The sequence below is a fragment of the Sorex araneus genome, chromosome 8 (assembly GCF_027595985.1).
Source record: "Sorex araneus isolate mSorAra2 chromosome 8, mSorAra2.pri, whole genome shotgun sequence".
Lineage (NCBI taxonomy): Eukaryota > Metazoa > Chordata > Mammalia > Eulipotyphla > Soricidae > Sorex > Sorex araneus.
The window spans coordinates 41037543-41054540 of NC_073309.1; the positions used below are offsets into that span (position 1 = coordinate 41037543).

Consider the following 16998-nt stretch of genomic DNA (forward strand, 5'->3'; position numbering starts at 1 on the left):
TGAATTTTTAGGCCTTCACCTCCCTTGCTTTAGAGACTGGGTACAAATCTTAGTCACACAACTTGTTACTATACACACTATACAGAGATAGTCCAAGTTAACTACCAAGAAATCTTTACAGAGTTTGGGATGTGTCTCAAGTGGTCCACCACATGCCCTGTATATGCAAGGTCATGGCTTTGACTCCTGGTATCCAACAGCCCCTAAGGTACTCCAAAGATCTGCCCTGGTCCCTAAAGCACCATTGGTTTGCCCCACAAGTAATTAACAACAAATCCTTTACAAAGAATTTAAAAAACAAAACAAAAGAAAAGAGGAATCACCTCCCAACGAATTCTATTGCTCCAACACCAAAACCAAATATACCTCAAGGAAATTATAGACCAACATCCTTTATGAATAACCAAACACACACACACACACACACACACACACACACACACACACACACACACATATATTTTTTCTCTTTTTGGATCACACCCGGCGGTGCTCAGGGGTTACTCCTGGCTCTGCACTCAGGAATGATTCCTGGCAGTGCTCGAGGGACCATATGGGATGCTGGGTATCAAACCCGGGTTGACCGCATGCAAGGCAAACACCCTACCTGCTGTGCTATAGCTCTAGCCCCAAACACAAACATTATTAACAAGTAAAACCAAACCAAACCTATCCGTATATAAAAAAAATGTTTATATGGCATGAACCAATGGGATTTATCCAGGGAATATAAAGTTGATCTATCATCCTAAATACATCAATTTCATATATTATATAAATAGAATATATATGATATATTCTATTTATATATTTATATATATTATATATTTGTATATATTTTATATATGTTCATATATATTATAATATTTATATATTATATATAAATAATATATTTATATAATATATAAATAAATAGAATAACAAGAAAAAACCCACATGATATCTCAATACATGCATATAAAACAATTAACAAAAACCTTTAAAGCCCTTTCAAGATTTTGAAAAACAACAACTTGGGCCAGATAGGTAGCCTAATGGGCTGAGAGTATGATTTGCATGTGACAGGCCCAGCTTCAATCCTGGGTACTTACATCCTGCACTGCTGAGTGTGGTCCAAAATAACCATAACAAAGCCATCAACAAACTAGGAAACAGAACCTGGATGTGAATGTTCAGAGTAGCAGCATTATTTCATTTGCTTTTTGGTCCATACCCAGCAGTGCTTGGGACTACTCCCAGTTCTGTGCTTGGAGGCTGCTCTTGAAGGTGGATTGGTACCATGAGCTACCAGGGATCAAACCCAGGCCACCTTATGCAAACCATGCATGAGTCCACTAAGTTGTTTTTCTGGCCCTAGCAGCATTATATAATAGCCTGAAAGTGGAAACTATACAAAAAAACCATCTACTACTCAATGGATAAATAAAATGTGTTTGTAATATGGAATTTTATTTGGCAATACAAATTGCAGAACTAGAATATGCTACAACATTCATAAACTTGGGAAATATTCCTATGATTGAAAAAAAAATTATAAGAATTTTTTTGTGGGAGAGGGAACATCTCTAGTAACCTGGTATTTGGGGAGGTCACGCAGAGACAAGGGTCAGACACAGGGCCTTATACTCTGCAAGGCATGGGCTCCAACCCTTTTTATATGTGATTTCACTAATATAAAACGTTCAGAATACTTAAATCTATAAGTACAGAAAGTATCAGTGATTGCTTAGGTATGAGTATGGGATATGACTGCTAGTTAAGTATACGATTCATTTTGCAGTGATGAAATTAGTTTTTGACAGATGTAAAATTCCTTAAATATGTTAAAAAAAAAACACTGACTGTAAAAGTGAATTTTATGACATGTGAAGTTTATCTCAACAGAGCTGTTCTGAAAAGTCAGAACAAAAGTGGACCCAGACACAGAAAAAACAGTAATATCATGCTAAGGAGGAAGGCACTTTCATCCTGAAATCAAAGGGAAATGTGAGTTGGGGTTGCAGTGATAAGTGAGTAAAAACTGGCAAAAGATCCTCACGCCAAAGCATCCTTACTTTCTCTCCTAATTCTCAAGCTGTTTCTCAGAATTTTCAGATAAACATCCTATCAACATCTCTTGTCACAGATGTTTTGCCACCTGCCATAGTCTTCCCCACAAGTCATCATCACTCACCTGGGCACCATACTTTTGTCTCGTTCCTATTAACCATCCAGGGTTCCTTCCCCTGTTCCAATAAGGAGATCACATCTGGCTTAGCACCACAAAGTCCTGTCCAAGGAAAAATAAGATGGTGGCATCATTATGTTACAGATGCCCCAGAATGAAAATCAGTCGCAGACAAAGAGAAGTCAAATAAGGTCAGTGAAGGTTGGAGGAATGTAAGTTGTTAATGGAATGGGTCTATCTCCAACTTCATAAGAGGCAAATCATTATTCGCTAAGCAAGAATCATTAATCCAGCTGGCACTTGAAATGCACCAGAAATTCATTGTAAAGAACATAAAAATTCCATAAGGTCAATTCTGAATTATGGGGGACAGATAAACTTACCCAGTGAGATAAGGTTATTGTATGCCTCCAACATTATATCTCGATACAAATCCTTCTGAGCTGAGTGCAAGCATTCCCACTCCTTTTGAGAAAAGTAAATGGCAATATCTTTGAACTTCACGCCCTGAAACCACAGATAAATTAACAACTCATAAAATTAATAAACATAATTTTCACAATGTAAGAAAATGGAGAAATACAGAAATGCATAAAATCAGTATTAGTAACTTTCTTTCTTTCTTTTTTTTTTTTTTGCTTTTTGGGTCACACCCAGCGATACACAGGGGCTACTCCTGGCTCATGCACTCAGGAATTACTCCTAGCTGTGCTTGGGGGACAATATGGGATTATGGGATGCTGACAATCAAACCCGGATCGGCCGCGTGCAAGGCAAACATCCTACTGGCTGTGCTATCACTCCAGCCCCATCAGTCACCTTCTTGCCTAGTTGGAAAACCTACTGCAACATCAGATCTCATGCAACCATTCACCTCAATTTCTTCAAATAACAGCTCTACTAAGAGAGATATAAAATATTCACTGGAGGCTGGTTTTCCCACTCCGAATGCACTTAAATGCTTAGAAGTGAGGCAGAAGTGATAGTACAGAGAATAGGGCACTTGCTTTGCATGTGGCTGACCCAGGTTCAATCCCCAGCACCCCATATGGCCCTATGTTAACCAACAAAAGTGATCCTTGAGCTCAGAGTCAAGAGTGGGTGCCCCCAAAACAAAACATAAAACACAAAAGAAGAAATGCTAAATAGTTGTGTTGAATAACACCTAAATACATTTTGGAAAACATGGACTTCAGCTGTAAGTAATATCACTCACTAGAATAGAAAGAACCTGAGAGGGATTCAGGGTAGCAAGAAGCCTTGGAAAAAAAGAAGTCTGCTGTTTAAATTGTCTGAAATAAAACACGCAAATAAAGGAGTGAAGAATACAAATTCACATGAAAAATGGCTTTAAGATTATTTTTTTCCAGTTTTATCTTAGGTTCAACCTAGAGAAATGTTGAGAAGGTAAAGAAGGGAAGAAAATGCAGTCCCTTTTCTACTTATTCCTCAATTTTATTATTTTTCCTGTTATTTTTGTTGTTGTTGTTTTGAGTTGCAACCAGCAGAGCTCCTCCTAGTTAATTCTGGTAGTGCTTGAGACCATATGGGATGCTAGGTATTGAAACGGGGGGGGGGGGGGGGGGGGCAGGAGGGAGGGCTGCGGGGGGGGGGGGGGAGGAAGAAAACACCCTTCCAGCTGCACCATCACTCGAGCCCTTCTCAATTTGAGAATAACAAAACTCTGCCTGGCCAGAATCCTTGGGAATCCCACTAGAGAAAACACAACTTTCCCATCATTAATTAGCTGACCCCAGCCCAACTCAGAAGGGACCTGCTCTAATCTGCACACATTTATTCTACATCCTGGAAGCCACTCAACCACAAAGGCCCCTAAGAATGAATGTCTGTTTGGGGGTTCATACCCAGCAGTGCTCAGGGTAAGTCCTGACTTGGGGATGAATGGTTGTTCATAGGACCATGCAGTGCCAGGGACCAAACGTAGGTATCCTGAATGTAGAGCATGTACTAGCTGTTATCTCCAGTCCAGCATCCAGAGCATGAATAGTTGGGTACATGAGCACAGGGTATTTGGTCAGGCCCAGTCCGTTACAATTGTTTCTGAAGCAGAGGCCTCTAGTACCTCCCAGGGCTAACAGACATGGTGCATCAAGTACCTCGTTGGCTTTGTTCCTATATCCCAGAGCTGCTACCCCAAGAATCTAAATGGAAACAAACGTTCTGCCCAGAATTATCAATAATGAGCCTGAAGATCCACTAGGACTGGTAGATCCTGAGCAGCCTCAGCAGAACTCAACATTTTTGATGTGGGCTGCAATGGATTTACTTGGAAGCTCATTTCTCAGAATCCTTGTGACAAATACACCCTGTGACCAGATGTTCTCTCTCACATTATTACCTCTGACCCCACCCCAACAGTGCTCAGGGGCTCTATACAACGGTGTTGGCTCCTGGTGGTGCTAAGGGACACTTGGTGCCAGGAATCAAACCTGGGCCTCCTGATGCAAAACATGTGCACTAGCCCTTTAGCAGTCTTACTGCTATCAGGCAGTGTTTATAGCATTTCAAGTATAATTATTGTGCTTTAAATACTTTAGTAAGGGCTGGAGCGAAAGCACAGCGGGTAGGGCATTTGCCTTGCACTCGGCGGATCTGGGTTTGATTCCCAGCATCCCATATGGTCCCCCAAGCACCACCAGGAGCATTGTTTTTTTTTTTTTTTTTTTGCTTTTTTGGGGGTCACACCTGGTGATGCACAGGGGGTTACTCCTGGCTCTGCACTCAGGAATTACTCCTGGAGGTGCTCGGGGGACCATATGGGATGCTGGGAATCAACCCAGGTCGGCCGTGTGCAAGGCAAATGCCCTATCTGATGTGCTATTGCTCCAGCCCTGTCTGTATTTTTTTTTCTTTTTTCCTGTCTGTATTTTTAAAATCCCAATTCAAGGGGCTGGAGCGATAGCACAGCGGGTAGGGCGTTTGCCTTGCACGCGGCCGACCCGGGTTCGAATCCCAGCATCCCATATGGTCCCCTAAGCACCGCCAGGGGCAATTCCTGAGTGCATGAGCCAGGAATGACCCCTGTGCATTGCCGGGTGTGACCCAAAAAGCAAAAAAAAAAAAAAAAAAAAAAATCCCAATTCAAAAGAAACTTTGGTGAAGTCCTTTATTCCAATTAGCATGGCACTGCTGAGATTTGAATCTAGATTTCTGTAATTCTGCAGCTGATGGACTTCCACTCCGGGCTTGTGCAGATCTAGTCAGGGGTGTCCTGATTCTTTGAAAGAAAATTGGTTAGGTAGTCTGCATTTGGAGAGCAGAAAATGCTCAATGTGTCATTGCACAGCATAAAACTCCAAAAGGGAACTCAAAGGTAGAAGCGAAAGGTAAGCAAGAAATAGCTGTGAAAACAAAATTCCCTCATCCAAAAATTTCCAAATCCGCCCTGACTACAACCGATGTGAACACTGGGAACTGCTATTAAAAAGCTCGTTGTTTAGAGGAAAAACATAAAAGCAGAGACCATCATAAAAATTGTGTGGGGGACAGACTAACATGACCTAATCACCACTGAACAATGTACTGAATACAAAAAACACATTTTGACATTCATGGTCTTCAAGAAGACTGTGCTTTCACATGACCGAAATGGAAGTCTAACTGCTTCTGAAACTGTAGACCAGGGACCTCTAGGACCATGACTTCAGAGTCAGGGAAAGTAGGAGGAGTACCCCGTTCTCCGGGCCTGCAAGAAAAACCGCCTCATTTCAACTCTTGTAGTTAGTAGAAAATCCAAGGAACTGTAACCATAAATGGACCTTTATACAAGTCTGCAACACATAATCGCTACAGTGAATCAGAAAACTAAAAAACCTGCCAAGTAGGACTCTATATTAAGGTGGCTCTTATTTTGTATTGTTCTTGGCAGAAGCAAACAAGGGCCTGTGCTTGATAAGAATCTGAAGCAGAACTTCAAGGGAAAAGACCAGAGTCAAAAAAAATATATAACAACTCAACACTGAGAATGCACTAAGTGCCACTGAACTACACACTTTAAAATGGCTGAAGTGGGGCTGGAGCGATAGTACAGAAGGTAGTGTGTGTGGTGGTCAAGCTGGGTTCGATCCGCGGCACCCCATAAGGTACCCCAGGCCCCACCAGCAGCGATCCCTCAGGGCAGAGCAATGAGTACGCTTGAGCATTGCTGGGTTTGTTCCCTTGCCCCCCCCCCAAAGACTATATATCCTGGTGGAGATAGCTTAAAGGGCTGGAACACACATCTGTCATGCCCAGGGCCCCAGGCTCCATCATCAGTCCTGCATGTAGTCTCCTTCACACCACTGGGAGGCCACAAACAGACAAAAGAGTCAAAACAAAAGATTACATGAAATGCTGGCAAGAAAGTCACTGAAGCACAAAAGAGGTATTAAAAAAAAAATTTCACTGTATGAGATGGTTTAATGGATACAGTTCTAGAAAGAAAAATGAGAAAAATAAAAAAAATGAAAAACAGAACTAGATAAACTAATAACAAACTAAGAAATTTTAAGAACTGTAAAATTAAGTTTAAGGAATTCAATGAGTCTCAGAATCAACTGAAAACAAGACAATTATCGTAAGATCACACAGCTTAAAAAAAAAAAAAACATTAAAAAGCAATTTCAGATTAAAGCCAGACTGTCAGGCTAGGGAAATGGTTCAGTGGTACAGCATTTTGCCTTGCATAGTTTGAGTGGTCCTGGGTTCGAGTCCAGGCACCACATACACTCAAAACCATAAATATACAAAGGCTGATAGTCTACAAAAGAACAGTTGGCTTGACTGATTAAGATTCAAAGGCAATAATGTAAGCCAGAAGACAGCAAAAGATATCTCACTGTGATGAGAAAATTTTTGCTTGTGCAGGCACCAGTATCATCTCACAACGGAGTTGTGAGACTTCTTGTCACTGTTTTTGGCATATATGCCACAGGTAGCTTGCCAGGCTCTTGGCATAGCAGGCGAGATACTCTTGGTAGCTTGCCAGGCTCTCCGAGAGGGGCGGAGGAATCAAATCTGGATCGGCCGTGTGCAAAGCAAACACCCTACCCGCTGTGCCATCACTCCAGCCCGATGAGAAAATACCACTCACAAATCCTGCCAACCCCGGTTGAGATCTCCAGTACCATGGGTACAGATAAATGGACTTAGAGCAGAAGCTTACATGCAAAAGCCCTGGGTCCCATCCATGGTCCCCTTGAGCACTGCTGGGAATGACTCCAGAGCACAGAGCTGGGAGTAGTGTGGCCAAAATCAAAACAAGAACATAAACAAAAATCCCAGAGGACAGGCGATGGCCCCATGGCTATGGCAATGGCTCTGGCTAACATAAGATCCAGAATTAAATCCCAGGGGCACTGCAAGATATTTCTAGCTGCAACATGGCCAGGCATATTTAAGTACCACAACTAAAATAACGTGCAACTCCCAGTAAGTACCACAACCATAAAAAGATCTGAAGGTGTAGAACCAGAGAGATAGTACAGTGGGTAGGGCACTTGTCTTGCATGCAGCTGACTCAGGTACAATTCCTGGTACCCCATCTGGTCCTCTAAGCCCTGCCAGGAATGATCCATGAGCACAGAACCAGGAGTAAGTCTGGCTTGCAGCTGGGTGTGCCCCCCACAAAAAAAAAAATTTGAGGCAGGCCTAACAGTCAGGTTTGGTATCCTCAGCAAGCATCTGTGAGAGCAACTAAAATGTGCATCCCCTGCCAAGTATGTGTGCAACCCCTAAAACTGGGCAGTATAACCCATGGCGAGCGCTGGAACCAAATGTATAAGAACCACAACTCTGTGTGTGTACATGCATATGTGTGTGTGTAACTTCCCGTAACACCAACAATATCAACAGAAGGAAGGGAAGGGAGTGGGAATATATAATAATTTTTAATATCCCAAGGCAAAGGAGGTAATTCAAGAGGTAGAGTATATTCCTAGCACGTTGTGAAGTCCTTGAAATTTAAACTCAAGCACTGTATGTCTAAACTTTTAGCAGTGCCTGGAGTATCCCTGCATACCCCCCCCATCCGCCAAACACTAATGAACATGGAATTTATAAACAGGAGACTAGCTATGTAATTTTTACAAGAAACATCCAAAACATAAATACACAGAAAAACTAGAAGTGAAAGGTTAGAACTTGTGTACACACCTAATAACATATACACACAAAGCAGAATAGCAGACCCTCACTGACTGAACATCTCCTAAAATAATAGATTCAACAGACAAAATCAGTAAAAATACATTTCCCCTCCTTGGTTTTTGGGCCACACCCAGCCATGCTCAGGGCTTAGTCCTGGGTCTGCACTCAGGGATCACTCCTGGTGAGGCTTGGGAGACCATATGTAGTGCTGGGGATGATGAAACCCCTATCGACTACATGAAAGGCCAGTTTCTCACCTGCTACACTACTGCTCTGGCCCCCAAATAGAGAATTATTTAAGTAACAAAATTAGAGAGTGGAGAGATAGTACAGGGGTAGGTGCTTAACTTGCACACTGACCTTGGTTCAATGCCAGCACTGTATAGGGGCCCCTGGGGCACTGCCAAGAGAGAATCCTGAGCACAGAACCAGGAGTAAGCACTGAAGGCTGCCGCGTATGGGCACCCCCTTTAAAAAAAAAAGATAGGGGCTGGAGCAATAGTACAGCGGGTAGGGCATTTGCCTTGCACATGGCCAACCCAGGTTCGATTCCCAGCATTCCATATGGTTCCCTGAGTACCACCAGGAGTAAATCCTGAGTGCAAAGCTAGAAGTAACCCCTGTACATCGCTGGGCGTGACCCAAAAAGCAAAAAAAAAAAAAAAGACAAAAAAATAAACACGTAGAGAATATTCTTGTTCTTGGCTCACTGACTAGGGCCACAGGTTGGTGGTGTTCTGTGGATTATAACATTGGTTCTAGAACTTGCCTAAAATGTAGAAATTATATGCCAATCTACATGCCACAGATGTAAACAGATGTAAAAATTCTGCATGAACAAACTTTGACCTGCGCTGGAGCGATAGCACAGCAGGTAGGACATTTGCCTTGCACACAGCCAGCTGACTGGGTTCAATTCCCAGCATCCCATATGGTCCCCCAAGCACCGCCAGGAGTTAATTCCTGAGTGCAGAGCCCGGAGTAACCCCTGAGCATTGCCGGATATGACCCAAAAAGGAAAAAAAAAAAAAGAGTAGGGGCAGGAGCGATAGTGGAGCGGGTAGGGCATTTACTTTACAGGTGGCAGAGGATCAGACTCCAGAGCTCCGAGTTTGATCCCTGGCACCCCATATGGTCCTCTGCGCACCCTCAGGAGTAATCCCTAAGTGTAGAACCAGGAGTAACTCCTAAGCACCCAAAAAGAAAAAAAAAAAACAACAGAGCAGGGCCAGGGAGAGAGCCCAGAGAACTTAACTGCAGAGAGCAGAAACACATCCTTTGCCCTGTGGAAGCCCAGAGTTCCACCTTTTTCACAAGTGTGCCCCCCCAACCATTTCCAAGAACAATCTCTGATCACCAAGATGGAGTAGCCCTCAGCACCACGGGATGGTGCCCCAAAACCAAACCAAAAGAAACAAGTCAGAATAAACTAGAAACAAAGAGCAATGTTTGTAATCTGATAAAGGGTACCTACCAAATCAAACAAAAACCCAACCCAAAGAAAAACAAAAGAACTTAGTCCTATACTAGGTTCCTCCTTGGTTGGGGAAGTTTCCCTTCTTTTCCAATAAAGTTTTCTATTTTCTAAAAAAAAAGGAGAAAAAAAATGAACAAGAAAAAGACAAGAAAAATGAACAAGAAAAAGACAAGAAAAATGAACAAGAAAAAGAACAAGAAGGGACCTGAGTGATAGTGCAGTGGGGAGGATGTTTGCCTTTGCCTTGCACATGGCCTGCCCTGGTTCCATCCTCAGCATCCCATCTGGTCCCCTGAGCACTGCCAGGAGTAATTCCTGAGTGTAGATCCAGGAGTAACCCCTGAGCATTGCTGGTGTGGACCCCCTTCCTAAAAAAAAGACCACAGGACAAGTGAAACAGCAAAAGAAAGGTTTCTTTTTTCTTTCTTTTTTTTTTTTTTTTTTTGCCAAAAATCCATGGCAACTTACCTCTGCCATGACTTCTGATTGCACAGGGACTGTTCCCTCTTCCTCTTCTGGATTCTCTTAAGGAAAAAGGTGCAGAGTTAAGAACTGGAGCGCCTCCGGGACTAAGACAAGACAGACTCTGAACAAATCTCTGCCACCACAACCTCCCCCAAAGGCGGAGGGAGAAATCAAAGCTCGAGCAGACCGCAATAGCGCCACCCTCTGCGCTCATCAGAAACAGGGGCCGCTCAGGACGGGCAGAACTGGGAGACAGCCACAGACTGTGACTTATCCTATGAGAAAAACCCTTGGGGTTCTGCATGGCCGCGTGTTTTTATGCGAGCCCAAGTGTAGCTCTGTAGCTCCGAGCCAAAACCCAAGTGGATGCACCCAAAATCCCACACTCATCCTCCAAGTCCGTGGCACCTGGTTGCTCCGGGACCCCAGGCGGCAATGGGTGAGGGCACAGACTGTGGAAGGAAGAGAAGCCCCCTTCCCCCACCAGCCCCATCCTGGATTCCCACCAGAAACTCGGAAACAACAGATCTAACGGGGCCGAGCTCCGAGCGCAAAGCGAGCAGCAAGCGCTCACAGCAGTCGGGGTCCGAGGGAAACGCACCAGGCACAGGCGGACCCTGGCCAGCGGCCACTAAGAAAGAACAAAGAGGGCGTCCTTCTGAACTCCAGCCCGGAAAAGGTAATCGGCGGCCAGAGCAGGGGTCCGCAGAGTCCAACGCTGGACAGGGCACCCCCGCGATCCTCAGCTCAGCCCGCACCGCCGGCCGATACAAGCCCGCGCGCGCCCACCTCTCTTCCAGACCCCCGAGGCCGGACCCCAAGCTTCCCGCCACACCCCCCGCGGCCACGACCTCCGAAACTCAGGGAGAACCGAGCGATCCGCCCCACACCCCACACCCCACACCCCACACCATCCTCACCCGGCCAGGCGCCGGCACGCAGCCCGGGGCGCGCGGGACACCCCCCCCCCCGCACTTTCTGGGGCCTCTTAGTCGGATCGATTTCGCCCCCGGCGGGGAGTCAGACCACCCGGCACGTCCCGTCCCTCAGAGTCCAGCAACTCCCGCCTGCTCACCACAGGGCGGTCAACTTCGGCCGGAAGTGGCAGAGTCCCGGGGGCGGGGGTGAAGGGACACGGAGTCCCGGAGAGGCGGGAAACGCTGCTAAGCCCCCTTCCACACCCCCCACCCCGGGCCCGCGCCAGTCTTTTCCGCCCGGAAACGCGTGGAGCTTCACGCCTTCAGTTAAGTTCGGTCCAGAACGCCCAGCCGCGAGAGTCCACTGAGGACCGAGAGGATCGGCCGGGAGTGGCAGCAACAGGTGGTCGTGGAGGGGGGGGGGGCGGGGGCGATCTGGCGGCCGCGGGGTGATTCTGGGAAACGTAGTCCTGGGGTGGGCCAAGGCAGCACCGAAGAGACCAAAGTTAATCCCGCGGCGACGGTCTTCGCCCCAAGCCCACAGCCAGTGAGAAGTCGTGAAAAGTCGGGAAGCCAGTCAGCCCGCAGTTCTCCCGGGCGCAGAGCGGGCTCAGGAAGACGACGGGCCCCCGCCACGCCACCAACGGAGACGCCTCCTCCCAGACTCCCGGGCGGCTCAGCTCCTGGCGCCCCGCATTCCCGGCTGAGCTGTATTAGTCCCAAATTCCCGCTGAGAATTTACATCCCTGCCTCAGGGGCCGCCGACAGGCGCCGTCCGCTCTCAGAAACCAAGTAACGGTCCGGAGCTTGTGCGGGTCTCTCGGAACAAACCTGTCCGGGCTATGGGGACGCCTTCTGAGGGCTGGACCCGCCCGGGAGGCATCTGGGAAACGTAGTCCTTGGCCTCAGGATGGGACGTGACAGACTGGACGTACACAGGATTGGGGGGGAGTTGGAGAAGAACCTGAGGGAGGTGGACTCAAGAGTCCCCAGGGTGTGATTCCCCAGGGTGTAGAAGGTTGCCATGGTTTGGGCCAGGTGAATAACGGATTTCTGGGCCATACCTAGCGGTGCTCAGTAATTACTCCTGGCTCTGTGCTCATGGATCTTCCTGGCAGGGTTCGGGAGATCATATGCGGTTTCTGAATCGAAATGGGTCAGCTGTTTACAAGGCAAAATGTCTTACCGCTGTACTGTCTCTCTGGTCCCTTGCAATCATTTTAAAATTAAGTTACATGGGGTTGGAGCGATAATACAGCGGGTAGAGAGTTTGCACACCACCGGCCCGGGTTCGATTGCCCTGAGTGATCACCTTGAGTGATCAATTCCTGATTTCAGAGCCAATAGTAAGCCTTGAGCATTGGCAAGTGTGACTCAAAAACCAAACCAAAAAATAAGTTAAGTTACAAAAATATTTAAATACCAAGTATGTTTAAGAAATAATATTGATGTGGAAAAGGTATAACTATTTATATTTGCATATATATGTAATGCTTAACCTAGTGTTTATAGATGTATAATAGACACTTGGCTAAGAAGATTTCTGGAAAGTTACAGTATCTTGTTTACAATTAATTCTTAAGATGTGTAATTTAGGATTTTTTCTATACCCGTGGAGTATTTGATATGCCAAAAACAGTAACAAGTCTCACAATGGAGACGTTACTGGTGCCCGCTTCAGCAAATCAATGAACAAACGGGATGACAGTGTTACAATGCAGTGCTATTTTGTTTTTGGTTTTTGCAACACATCTATCAATGCTCAGGGTTTACACCTGGTCCTCTAGGGACCGTATGGGATGCCAGGCATCAAATCTAAGTCAACCAGGTGCAAGGCAAGTTCCCTATCCACTGTGCTATCTCTTCCTTTTTTTTTTTTGGATTAGTTTGTAAGTATGCCCTTGTCTTTTGCTAACAGATCTTTCTTGTGGTGGTGGAGGGAGGGGTTTACACCCTGCTGTGTTCAGTTTACCATAGAGGTGCCTGGGATCTAACATATGTTAGTGTGTGGAAGGCAAGCTGTTCTACACTTTGTACTTTCTTCCTAGACACATCATGTCCTTCTTGTTTTGTTTTGTTTTGGGACCATACCCGGCAGTACTCAGTGCTTACTTCTGGCTCTGAGCTCAGGGATCACTCCTGACAGGCTCAGGGGACCTTATGGGGTGCTGGGGATTGAACCCTGGTCAGCTGTGTGGAAGGCAAATACTCTACTTACACTCTCAGTCCATTCCCTTATGTTTTTTAAATGACACATTATTTAACACATTTGTTAACTTAAAAATGAATGAGTTTAACACTTATGTTTGATGAATTAGAAAAATACAAATTGAATCAAATTTGCTGTCCTTTGATTGCTAAGGGGCTACTCTTGACTCCGCTCATGAATCATTCCTTGAGGGACCTCATGAGGTGTCAGGGATAGACAAGGAAAGTGCTGTACAGTCTCTTGGCTCCATACTAATTAAAGGGATTTATTTTGTTTTTATTTTGGACTACACTGAGCACTGCTAAAGATTATATTGTGGAGTCCAGGGAGGTAGTTCTGGGGTCAGAGATTGAACCCAAGTTCCCCCTCTTTCCCAAAATACTATCAGGTGTGGCCCTGGTGTCCCAGAACATTGCTGGGCTGACACACAGGTTCCTATACCTTGGGATATTCTCCCAAGATTGTACTGTACAACTTCCCTCATGCTGCATCCTTAAGTGCTAGAATAAAAATCTGTTTTATGAAATTTGGGGCAAAAATATTTTTCATGTGTAGTACACATAACATCAAGTGATTATGGATAGAATGTGGAAACTTTAAGTGTTTGTGTTTTGGAGGGGACACTCAAACCAGCAGTGACCCCTGGCTCTGCTCTCAGGGGTCACTCTTGTTGGAGCTCAGAGGACAATATAGAGGGCCAGGGACTGAACCCTGGTCAGCTGCGTACAAGGCAAGCACCTTAATTGTTATAAAATCTCTCTGGTTCCTAGAAACTTGAATAAATCTGTTAGGGTCTGGAGTGATAGTACAGCATGTAGGGCACTTATCTTGCATGGGGCTGACCCGGGTTTGAACTAAAAATCCCATATGGTTCATCAGGCACCACAGGAGTAATTCCCGAGTGCAACACCAGAAGTAACCCCTGAGCACTGCCAATTATGGCCCCAAAACAGAACAAAAATTCATGTTACTGAGACTGTAATTTAAAAATACCTTAATTTAAAAATCACATTATTCTGCAGAATGTCTTATATTCTGCATTTGATTAGTTTTATGTCTTAAGGCTAATATTTAAAATTGGAGCTTCCCAGGCCCCGCCAGGGTGATCCCTGATTGCAGATTCAGAAGGAGTGCACAGTACTGCTGGGTGTGGACAAACCCGTTACCTTCCCCCATGAAAATAAGTAAAAATTTGGGCTTGTGTTTTGGTTTTCGTTTCCCCCATTTCCTTTCTTTTAATTTTTTGAACTATCAATTTTTTAAACTTTTTTTTTAGGGTCTCACCCAGTTGTGCTCAGAGATCACTCTTGGTGGCTTAGGGGACCATATGGGGTGCCAGAAATTAAAACCAGTTTGGCTTGGGGCTGGAGTGATAGCACAGCGAGTAGGGCGTTTGCCTTGCACGCGGCCGACCCGGGTTCGAATCCCAGCACCCCGTATGGTCCCCTGAGCACCTCCAGGAGTAATTCCTGACTGCATGAGCCAGGAGTAACCCCTGTGCATTGCTGGGTGTGACCCCCCCCCAAAAAAAAACCAGTTTGGCTCAGTGCAAGGCAAGTGTCTTACCCACTGTGTTATTTCTCTGTTCCCCGTGTAGGTCTCATTTTCCAGAAATTTGTTATATTTTCCAAGTGTCTTAGTCCACAACAGATTAAGTCATGTGGCACAAAAACCCCCATCTAAAATTTTTATTTATTTATTTTTTAAATAAATTTTTATTATATCACCATGTGGAAAGATACACAGTTTTCAGGTTTATGTCTCAGTTATACAATATTCAAACACTATCCCTTCACCAGTGCCCATATTCCACCACCAGAATCCCCTGTATACCCCCGCCCCCCCCGCCCCCCACTGTATAACTGATGAATTTCACTTCATTTTCTCTTTACCTTGATTACGTTCCATATTGCAAAACAAAACTCACTGTTGTTGTTGGAGTTTCCCCCCAAGAAAGACAGCCTTACTAAGGAAGCATTTGATAATTGGTTTTCCATTAAAAGATTGTATGTTTTGAGTTTTTAGAAAAGGTCTAGCGCGGCCGCGCGGCTCGGATGTGTTCCAGTCCCGCAACCCGGAGCCGTGTTAGTTGCTGTAGTTGCTGCTCAGTGTCGCCAGGGCTCCATTTGGAGAAGGCGTCCCAGCTGTACCTCCTCTGTCTGGATCCCTGGTGTTGTTGGCCCGGATTCTGGTCCGGAGCATTTCTCCGGCCGCGTTGCTCACCAGACAGCCTGGCCTCTTCTCTGTTCAATGTGGCAAGATGGCCCCATCTAAAATTTTTAAAGAGAAAGAAAGACAAAGAAAGGTACCTTGTCTTCATCATGCAATTTAAGAAGTACTATATTTTTTAATTAAACATTAAGGCATCGTGATTGATATGTTATTCTTAGCTTTGTTTCAGGAATACAATGTTCCAGTTCCAATCTCACCACCAACTTCCCCAGGTTCCCTCCCACACCACTCCCCGTCTTTGACAGGAACATTTTAAAATTTGGTTGCTGTGATTTGAATTTGGACTTACAGTTTGGACATACAGTATTTTTGGCTCTGTATATATGCATATAACTCATCTCTCAACTGTTGATGGACTCAAGGCCCTGGACCTTACCCCTGATGCCTCCATCCCTCTCTCCTTATTACCCACCTTGGTTTTTTTTTCCTTCCCTGTTCTTCTCATTTCTATGCTCAAGGGTCAAGGGCTGTCTGGGCATCTCCCCTTTGAAACCATGCATTCCTATTTTCTCTTATTATTCTATACATAGAAGAAGTAGCACTAGAGTAAAGGATGAGATGCAGTATTTCATGGTTTACTTTGAATATATAATTTATTATTCTATTAAATTGACCGAAGATTCCCAAGAAAATTAAAATATATTTCATATTTAATGAAAAGAAAAACCTGTCAGTAGTTTGGGTCATATCTAGCTGTGTTTAGGAATCAATTCCTGGTGGTGCTCAGGGAACAATGTGTGGTACCTGGGATCCAACCCAGGTCAGCCACATGCAAGGAAAGATGAAATTCTGTAAGTCTCTCTAGCTCCTTCATGAAAACTTGACCCCTCACATTTCCTTAAATTAAAAAAAATTTTTTTTAAAGAAAACTTTGACCCCCAACTGTTGCTCCAAAAATCAAGGGAACTCTGGTAGCTGATAAAACAATTTTTTTGGGAGGTGACGACACCCAGCTTTGCTCAGGGGTTACTCCTGGTTCTTTATGCAGGAATCACTCCCGGTGGTGCTCAGGGAACCATATGAAATGCCAGGGATTAAACCCAGGTCGGCCACATGCAAAACAAATATCCTACCTGCTATACTATTGTTCTAGCCCCCCCAACCATTTTATTTTAAAAAGTAAATATGAAGGGGAAAAACAAATATGGTCACCAGAGAAATAGATCAGTGGGCTGAGCACTTGCTTTGCATGTGGGGAGCCTGAATTTGATCCTTGGCCCTCATTGTCTCCCAAGAAACTTCTCAAGCACAGAGCTGAGAGGGTTTCTAGAGAAACTATGTTTCCCAAGAACATAAGGAAGTTTATTTATATAAAGGCTGTTTATTTTCACAAGAAAACAAAGGGGGTTTATTTATTTTGCCCTAACACAATAAAAACCAAATG

General features: G+C 44.8%; 1 protein-coding gene across 1 annotated transcript in view; it reads right to left on the reverse strand.

Annotated features, from left to right (window-relative positions):
* The window catches only part of LOC101543789 (zinc finger protein 728-like), a 49768-nt gene that overhangs the window by 3958 nt on the left and 28812 nt on the right, over positions 1-16998 (reverse strand). Inside the window, exons 7-10 of the mRNA XM_055145722.1 lie at positions 11332-11494; positions 10260-10313; positions 2551-2674; positions 2174-2269 (exon numbers count right to left, since the gene is read on the reverse strand). Coding sequence (XP_055001697.1) covers positions 2174-2269; positions 2551-2674; positions 10260-10313; positions 11332-11494 — 437 coding nt within the window. The remainder of the gene's footprint in view (positions 1-2173; positions 2270-2550; positions 2675-10259; positions 10314-11331; positions 11495-16998) is intronic.